This window comes from Narcine bancroftii, chromosome 11, assembly GCF_036971445.1.
Source record: "Narcine bancroftii isolate sNarBan1 chromosome 11, sNarBan1.hap1, whole genome shotgun sequence".
In the NCBI taxonomy this organism is placed as follows: Eukaryota; Metazoa; Chordata; class Chondrichthyes; order Torpediniformes; family Narcinidae; genus Narcine; species Narcine bancroftii.
In genome coordinates this window covers 56,601,200-56,610,878 of record NC_091479.1, presented here as the reverse complement: position 1 = coordinate 56,610,878, position 9,679 = coordinate 56,601,200, and the positions used below count along the sequence as shown (strand labels likewise).

General features: G+C 37.1%; 1 protein-coding gene across 1 annotated transcript; it reads right to left on the bottom strand.

The window, feature by feature from the left end:
• Window positions 1-692: 692 nt before the first annotated feature.
• Window positions 693-9,615, bottom strand: LOC138745776 (uncharacterized). The gene is made up of 2 exons (XM_069903072.1): window positions 8,203-9,615; window positions 693-919 (listed from the first exon to the last, which is right to left on the bottom strand). The coding sequence occupies exons 1-2, from the start codon at window positions 8,732-8,734 to the stop codon at window positions 801-803; spliced, it is 651 nt and encodes a 216-aa protein (XP_069759173.1). The 5' UTR covers window positions 8,735-9,615; the 3' UTR covers window positions 693-800.
• Between the last annotated feature and the right edge of the window lie 64 nt (window positions 9,616-9,679).

Sequence of the window (9,679 nt, the reverse complement as noted above, 5' to 3'; positions counted from 1 at the left end):
TTTCTTGAAGGTTTCATTGATCTCTGTTGGGTTATATGTAATTTGTTTGTCCTTTATCCTTGATGCCAATACCATTCTTTTAGCTTGTTCTGTTTTAAGCTGCCAAGCTAGTATTTTGTGCATTTTTTCTCCTCGCTCATTTCTGCTCTATTTTCATTATGTTCTTCTCCATCTTGTATGTTTGTAGTATTTCGTTTTTTTTTGTCGGCCAATTCTCTTTGTTGTATCTTCCCTTGTTGCTAGTTCTTTTTCTGTACTTACTATTTCCCTTTCGAGCTGTTCTATTTCCCGATTGTAGTTCTTTTTCATCTTAGTTACATAACTTATTATCTGCCCTCTGATGAAGGCTTTCATTTCATCCCTTAACATAAATTTGTCTTTCACTTATACCGTATTTATTTCCAAGTACATTTTAATTTGGCGCTCAATAAATTCTCCAAATTCCTGTCTTTTAAGTAGCATGGAGTTTAATCTCCATCTATATGTTCTTGGTGGGAAGCTGTTGACAGGGTTGAAGAAGCTGTGGATCATGGGATTATGGAAACAAAATCTTGTGAGGGTAATCTTAAAGAATCGATGGTTCCTGTGCGCCTATCTAACTGAGCAATTTTGGAAAATTTGGAGGAAAAGTTAAGTCATCTTAAGTCACAAGAACAGATGCAGTTGAAGGAATTAATTTTAAAGTACACAAATTTGTTTCCTGATGTTCCAAGAAGAACATCAGTGATTTATTATGATGTGGATGTTAGAGAGGCAAGTCTCATTAAACAATGCCCATACAAAAAACAGGTACACATCCTTTATCCGGAACCCTTGGGGTACAGTGTGTTCCGAATTTCGGATTTTTGCCGCCTCTCTCCCCACTTGTCGGATTTTGGAACTTTCCGGATTTTAGATGTCCAGATAAAGGATTGTGTACCTGTAAACATACAGAAAAGTAAAATCATGGATCAGGAGGGGGAAAATACGTTGAGAAATTATATTATTAGACCTTCAAACTCAGATTGGAGTTCTCCTTGTATTCTGGTACTGAAACCAGATCGAACTATTAGGTTTTGTACAGATTACTAAAACAGATGCTTATCCTATCCAAGAATAGATGACTGTATTGATAAAATTGGAAAAACTTCATAAATTTCTTACTAAGTTGGATTTGTTGAAGGGTAACTGGTGTGTGCCTTTAACTGAGAGAGGAAGGAATATTTCAGCTTTTGTTATTCCATCCTGTTTATATGAGTATAATACGTTACCTTTTGACTTGAAAAATGCCCCTGCAACATTTCAAAGGATGATTAATTTGGTAATCCAGGGGTTAACACACACAGATGCTTATATTGATGACTTGGTCACAAAAAGTGACACATGGGAAGAACATTTGAAGGAATTGGACAAATTGTTTGCAAGATTATCCAAAGCAAATTTAACTATTAACTTAGCGAAGAGTGAATTTGCAAATGCCATTGTGATATACTTGGATCATGCCGTTGGTCGTGGCAACGTTGCACCTATTCAAGCAAAAGTGAATGTAATTTCTGATTTTCCTATTCCCAATGGCAAGAAAGCAGTAAGAAGGTTTTTAGCAATGGCAGGATGATAGGAAGTTTCGCAGAAATTTTGCTGAGGTTGCTCTTCCTTTAACCGACTTTTTGAAAAATGGGGAGAAATTGTGTGGACTGAAGAGTGTCAGAGAGCTTTAGAAAATTTAAAGGATATGCTATGCCATTATCCTGTATTAAAATCTCCTGATTTTGATAAACCTTTTTCTGTAGCAGTGGATACAAGTGAGGGAGCAGCAGGGTCAGTTTTATAGCAAAAAACGTAATGAAATTGACCATCTAGTTGCCTTTTTAAAAAAAATGCAATGTTCATCAAAGGAACTATTCCACTATTGAAAAAGAACTGTTGTCTATTATGTCTGCTCTGCAGAATTTTGATGTATATCTCAGTACCGCTCAGGAACCAATTGTGATATTTACTGACCACAATTTTCTCATTTTTTTGAATAAAATGAAGAACAAGAACAGAAGATTGTTAAACTGGAGTTTGATATTACAAGAATATAAGTTGTAAGTTGTTCATATCTGAGTTTCAAATAATATTATAGCAGATTGTTTGTCAAGATGTTAAAATTGATCATGTATAAAATGCATGAAAGACAGCTGTCTTAAAGATGTAATATAAATATTGGGAGAAAATTGAGGTGTAATGTAGATAAATATTGAGTGAGAATTGTAAAATTAGAGTAGGTTACATAAACACATTTTAAAACAGATCTTATTTGAAATAATGAAGAATTCATATTCAGTGGACATTACAGAAACTATAGAGAATGCTATGCACATTTCACAAGTAGCTGCTAATTGAAATGATGTCATCAAATGAATGGACTAGAGACAAGTCATCTGGGTTGAACATCTTTACAAGGCTTCCGACTTTTCTGCAAACTGCTGGTACAAGATCAAACCAGCAACCACAAAGAAGACATATCGCACAGGGGTAAAGATGAACAATTACCTTAACAAAAAAATTCACTTTCAAACTTTAATTCAAAATCCTCCCTTTTATAACAATGCCCACTGGTTACTATGTTAATTTCTATAACAGTGTAAAACTAATAAATTCCCCAGCCTAAATACAACATATGTAATTAAAGTCTAAGTTATATTTCCAACCAGCCCACAGAAAAACTTAAGACACAAAACAAACACAAAACACACAAGACTAACAGTTTGTCTTCCACATCCAGAAATTTTTAGATCATTTTCTGCACATGCCCAGTCCATCTCCCACTCTCTCAGCAGTCCACCTTTACCTTGGCTCTTAAAGGCAAACTCTTTCTTTTCAACACAAAACCACACAACAGACAGGCCAATACACAACACAGAATTCTAACAGTAGAATATATTTGTTCTTAGTTTCAGCACATCTAGAAGCCCAAATTATTCAGGCTTCAAGAGTAGGATTGTGTCGGTTCTGAAGTTATGCAGTCAACTTACCGATGAAGATTTAATGCAATGTTATTGAAAAAAAATGAGTTCATTAATTATATTAAAGAACAAATTGCTTATATTCTAAGTATAAATACTAATTCAGTGAAGAGTAATTTTATTTTGTGGGATGCTTTGAAAGGATATTTACGAGGTCAAATTATTAGTTATTCAGCAAAAGTTAAGAAACAATATTTGGCAGAAAGTTTGACGTTGGAGAAACAGATACTTCATTTGGAAAAGGATTTCCAAAAAAAATTACTTAAGATTTGTTATAATACATTGCAAATATATTAATTTGAATGGTTAATTCAAAGGTCTACACAGTGTTATTATGAATTAGGTGAGTACTCAAGCTGGCAGAGTCCCCAAGCATCGAATCCATGCTGCTGAAGACCTAACTGCGCTGGGTGGGTCACGTCTCCAGAATGGAGGACCATCGCCTTCCCAAGATCGTGTTCTATGGCGAGCTCTCCACTGGCCACCGAGACAGAGGTGCACCAAAGAAGTGGTACAAGGACTGCTTAAAGGAATCTCTTGGTGCCTGCCACATTGACCACCGCCAGTGGGCTGATATCGCCTCAAACCGTGCATCTTGGCGCCTCACAGTTTGGCGGGCAGCAACCTCCTTTGAAAACCGCAGAGCCCACCTCACTGACAAAAGACAAAGGAGGAAAAACCCAACACCCAACCAACTAATTTTCCCTTGCAACCGCTGCAACCGTGCCTGCCTGTCCCGCATCGGACGTGTCAGTCACCAACGAGCCTGCAGCAGACGTGGACCTTACCCCTCCATAAATCTTCATCCACGAAGCCAAGCCAAAGAAGAAAAAGAAGATAGAGCTCATAAGGTATTAGCTTGGCAGTTGAAGACTGAACGAGTTTCGGGGACTATTAATGCTGTTGAAAAGAATTCAATAATTTTGTATAAACCTCAAGAAATTAATGATCAATTTCATTCATTTTATCAAAAATTATATACTTCTGAAGGGGTTCAAGATAATGGTTCTATTAAATCCTTTTTATCTGCTTTGGATTTGCCAGTTTTAGGAGAAGATGAAGTGAAAGAGTTGGAGTCTCCATTTACAGATTTTGAAATTGAGGAAATTATACAGGCGAAGCAAATGGGATATTTCCTGGAGATGATGGTTTACTGTAGAGTTTTCTAAGGCGTTTTATGAAGATTTGTCTCTTGTATTTTTGGAGGTGCTTCAACAAATAACAGATAAGCAATCATTACCAGACTCTTTTCCAAGAGTGATAATTACAATAATTCCAAAGGAAGACAGAGATCCATTGAATGGACCAATTTCTTTATTAAATGTAGATTATAAAATAATAGCTAAAACATTGGCAAAAAGACTTGTTATGCATTTACCATATTTGGTACATGCCAACCAAGCAGGTTTTATTAAGAATAGGTATGCTTTGGATAAGGTTAAATACAACCTTATTAAAGAAAAAATAATTTTCTGATTATGTGAGACAGCAGATAAAAAATGTTCTTGAAACTTCTTCTTTGCTTGGCTTCGCGGACGAAGATTTATGGAGGGGGGTAAATGTCCACGTCAGCTGCAGGCTCGTTGGTGGCTGACAAGTCTGATGCGGGACAGGCAGACACGGTTGCAGCAGTTGCAGGGGAAAATTGGTTGGTTGGGGTAGGGTGTTGGGTTTTTCCTCCTTTGCCTTTTGTCAGTGAGCTGGGCTCTGCGGTCTTCTTCAAAGGAGGTTGCTGCCCGCCAAACTGTGAGGCGCCAAGATGCACGGTTTGAGGCGATATCAGCCCACTGGCGGTGGTGAATGTGGCAGGCACCAAGAGATTTCTTTAGGCAGTCCTTGTACCTTTTCTTTGGTGCACCTCTGTCACGGTGGCCAGTGGAGAGCTCGCCATATAACACGATCTTGGGAAGGCGATGGTCTTCCATTCTGGAGACTTGACCCACCCAGCGCAGCTGGATCTTCAGCAGCGTGGACTCGATGCTGTCGACCTCTGCCATCTCGAGTACTTCGACGTTAGGGATGAAAGCGCTCCAATGAATGTTGAGGATGGAGCGGAGACAACGCTGGTGGAAGCGTTCTAGGAGCCGTAGGTGATGCCGGTAGAGGACCCATGATTCGGAGCCGAACAGGAGTGTGGGTATGACAACGGCTCTGTATACGCTTATCTTTGTGAGGTTTTTCAGTTGGTTGTTTTTCCAGACTCTTTTGTGTCGTCTTCCAAAGGCGCTATTTGCCTTGGCGAGTCTGTTGTCTATCTCGTTGTCGATCCTTGCATCTGATGAAATGGTGCAGCCGAGATAGGTAAACTGGTTGACCGTTTTGAGTTTTGTGTGCCCGATGGAGATGTGGGGGGGCTGGTAGTCATGGTGGGGAGCTGGCTGATGGAGGACCTCAGTTTTCTTCAGGCTGACTTCCAGGCCAAACATTTTGGCAGTTTCCGCAAAACAGGACGTCAAGCGCTGAAGAGCTGGCTCTGAATGGGCAACTGAAGCGGCATCGTCTGCAAAGAGTAGTTCACGGACAAGCAAGTTTACATTATGAAGGCATATTTAAGAGGTGAAACAATAAGCTATACTTCAAAAGTAAAGAAAGAATATGAAAGAAGTTGACCAGTTAGATAAAGAAATAATGAAATTGCCGAAGGAAATACAAGTCCAAAAGATGAGGAGAAACGAAAACTGTTAAGGTCTAAGAAATTATGATATAATACAGTACAGATATAGAATGGAAAGATATATAAGATTATGACAAAAATATTATGAGTTGGGTGAAAGGGTGCATAAAGTCTAAGCATGGAAATTAAAAATGGAACAGGTTTCTAGAACAACAACTGTAATTAAAAAAAACCTACAGGCCAGATTACTTATAAGCCGCAGAAAGTAATTGATAATTTTAAGGAATTTTATGCTAAACTTTATCATTCAGAATCTTTGAAAGATAACAATAAAATTAAAGTCTATTTGAGACAAGTTAAATTGCCTGTGTTAAAAGATAATGAAAAGTTAAGGTTTTCATAAATTGAAGTTTATGAGACCCTAATGTCTTTATTGAATAATAAAGCACCGGGTGAGGATGGTTTTCCCAATAAAGTTTAAGGATTTATTAATACCGATATTAATTGAGGTATTAGACCAGATGAAAGAGATATATGATTTGCCAGAATCATTTAAGTGTTAATAACAGTCATTAAGAAGGGAATGATTGTTTCCAACCTTCTTCATATAAACCTATATCATTATTGAATAAAGATTATAAAATTATATCAAAATTATTAACTAATAGGCTAATTGAATTTTTAACAAAATTAATAAATATGGATCAATCTGGTTTTTATCAAAAATAGTAGAGCAGCAGACAATATAGTTAAATTTTTAACTTTGATAAATATAGTGCAAAATACAAAGATCCCAGCAGTGGCAGTTGCATTAGGTGCAGAGGAAGCATTTGACAGGTTGGAATAGGACTTTTTATTTGAGACACAATACTTTTGGAATCCCAAATACTTTTATTATTGGATAAAACATATATGACCAGCCAAAGGCAAAAGTGATTATGAATAAACAAATACAAAAACCTTTTTCATTAGAAAGGTCTTCTAGACAAGGTTGTCCATGATCACCCTTTTTATTTGCATTAGCAATAGAACCATTAGCAGAAATAATTAGAATTCATAGAGAAATTAAGGGATTTGTAGGTATTAAAGAACATAAAATTAGCCTCTTTGCAGATGATGTGATAGCATATTTAATGAGACCAGAAATATTGTTAAATAAGTTGAATGAGAGATTAAAAGAGTTATAAAGGTAATGTTGATAAAAGTGAGGTATTGCCTCTGGTAGATATGGATTATTTTCAGTGTAAAAGATTGAGAACATTTAAGTGAAAAAATGATTCAATTAAATATTTAATAAAAAAACATTAGAAATATAAATAATTTGTTTAACTTGAAATATTTACCATTTTTAAAAAAGATGGAAAGATTCACCAATAACGTTAATTCCAAGAATACAATATTTATTTCAATTGTTACCCATTCATGTGCCTGAACACTTTTTCGGTTTGAATAAAATGATACGAAATTTTATTTGGAAAGGTAAGAGGTCAAGAGTTGGTCTAGAAAAATTAACGTGGAAATTTGATTAGGGTGGACTAAGATGACCAAATTTTAAGAATTATTTCAAAGCAGCTCAATTGAGATTCTTGTCCTCCTGTTGTCAAAGGGATGAAAAAACAGCTTGAGTTCAGATTGAAATGAGTAACATTGGAGAATCTACCCTAGAGCAAATTTTATATAAATGGAATAATGAGTTATTTCAAAGGATTAAGGAGATATTAGTTTTAAAACATTTTTAAATGTGGAATGGAATTCGTATGGGAGAGAAATGATCAACGACCAAAAATGTTGTTAAAACAAAACCAACTTCTTCCTTTGACTTTGAATAATCCTTTATTTGATAATTGGTTCAGTAAAGGTTTACAGAGGAGAAAAGATTGTTTCTTAGGATCATTCTTTTTAAGTTTTGAACAATTAAAAGATAAATATAATATAAAAATAATACAATCTTTGCATATTATCAGTTAAAATTATATTTAAAAAAGAAATTGGGAACAGTTTTGAGGCTTCCAAATCAAAGTCAATTTGATACATCTTATGGTCAAGAAATTTATTACTAATATGTATATAACATTACAAGAAACCACGAGGAAAAAAGATTTATATAAGTCAAAAATGCAATGGGAGAAAGATTTAAATATAGAAATTCAAGAGGAAATGTGGTCAAAACTATGTCAAGAAAGTGTCATGAATAGAGAATGCCACATACCAAATGGTTCAATTTAATTTTCTCCATCAATATTATACTCCACAAAATTTAAATGGACTCAAATCTAATTATTCCATTAAGTGTTTTTGATGTACAAAAGAAATAGGGACTTTTTTTTTACATGAGGTATGGTCTCGTGAAAAAGTGGAAAGTTTTTGAAATGATTTGAGTGTTTTACTAGGACAAATTATGAAGATAAAGATACCAAAGGATCCAAGAATATTTTTTACTTGGGAATATATATGAAAAGGATATAAAGCTGAAATTGGATAAATGTCAAGAGAAATTTTTAAGTACAGCAAAAGCGACAGCAAAGAAATGTATAGCAATAACATGGAAAACTGAAAACGTATTATTAAGTAGATGGCATAACGAATTTCAAAATTGTATACCTTTCGAAAAAATAATATTGTTTAAAGAATTGAGTTGAAAATCCTGCTGGTGCGAGATCCCTGGTGGCCACAGAGTCTTCCTGTGCCTCACTTCCACGGGCTCCACCAGCGGATCCGTCCTGTGGCATCTGCAGTGCTTCCAGAGGAGCTCCGGTCCTGGTGTCATCAGCCATCTAGGGAGCACAGTGCCTGTTGTGGCTTTCCTCGAGAAAGAAAACATACGGTCATGAGGTGTCATGTTAGTGGCAGCACACAATAGCGAGAGTATGGAGTGCAGGGCCTCCAGTAACACATCTTGCCACCTTGCCACTGGTAGGTCCTTTGCTTTTAGGGTCAGCAGGACCGTTTTCCAGATGGTGGCGTTCTCCATTTCTACCAGTCCATTGACCCTGGGGTTATAGCTTGTCGCAATGCCCATATCTCTTAGGTATTGCTGGACATCAGTGCTCATAAAGGCAGCACCCCTATCCATGTGCATGTAGCTGGGGTACCCGCACAAGCTGAAGATGGACTGCAGGCACTTTATTACCATAGCTGCAGAGACGTTGGGACATGGGATAGCAAAGGCGAAGCGTGAATATTCGTCAATGGCATTGAAGAAATAAATGTTCCTATCGTAGGAAGGGTGCAGACCTTTAAAGTTAAGGCTGAGACGCTTGAAAGGCCTGGTAGCTTTATTTGGTCGGTCGAACTGCGGTTTACACTCATCACAAGTGGGTTTACCATCCGTACCTCCTCTACTGAGGATGGGAGGTTTTGGGCCCTTAAAAGCCTAGCAAAAACCTGTCTGTTTTTGCTTGTACCTTGTGAAGGGTTTAAGCTGTTACCCTTTACGATACATGCTGCGTGACCTGCTGAGTTTCTCCAGCATGTTTGTGAACTGCCCCAAGACTGATGCATTGATGGGGACGCAACTGTTCTGAATAGGAGGATCAACCTGTGAACTCTTTCCCAATGTGCAGTGGATTAAGATCCCTTATCAAGAGCTGAACAACTCAATTAACAGGCAATTCTCCCTCCAGAGGCCTTGAGAGGAGTTCCAAATGCCAATCAGCAAATATTGGAGAGAGATTTGGAGCAGATACCCTTTTGGTCAGCTTCGACTCAAGAATTATTGAGGACCCTTTCCATCCAGACCACAGCATCTTTAACTTACTACTATTATGGAGGGACAGGAGCATCACAATCAGGACTGCCAGGCTGGGAATTGTATGTAAACACTGCTTTACACCACTTCAATCAATGCAAAATTCAGTTACAGCGATTCGGAAAACAGCGACCATTTCGGTTTTACACATATGATTATTCAGTTATCCTACCATGGTATCTTTCTGGAAATTTCTTTAAAATTCTGAGATAATCTTGGTCCCTGGCATCAAGGATGCAACATACTACCATCAGTGATACTCGATCTCTTTCACTCAGGACAGGACAAGGGTCTCTGGCTGGTGTGGATCCTCTGGTGCTTCCACAGGTT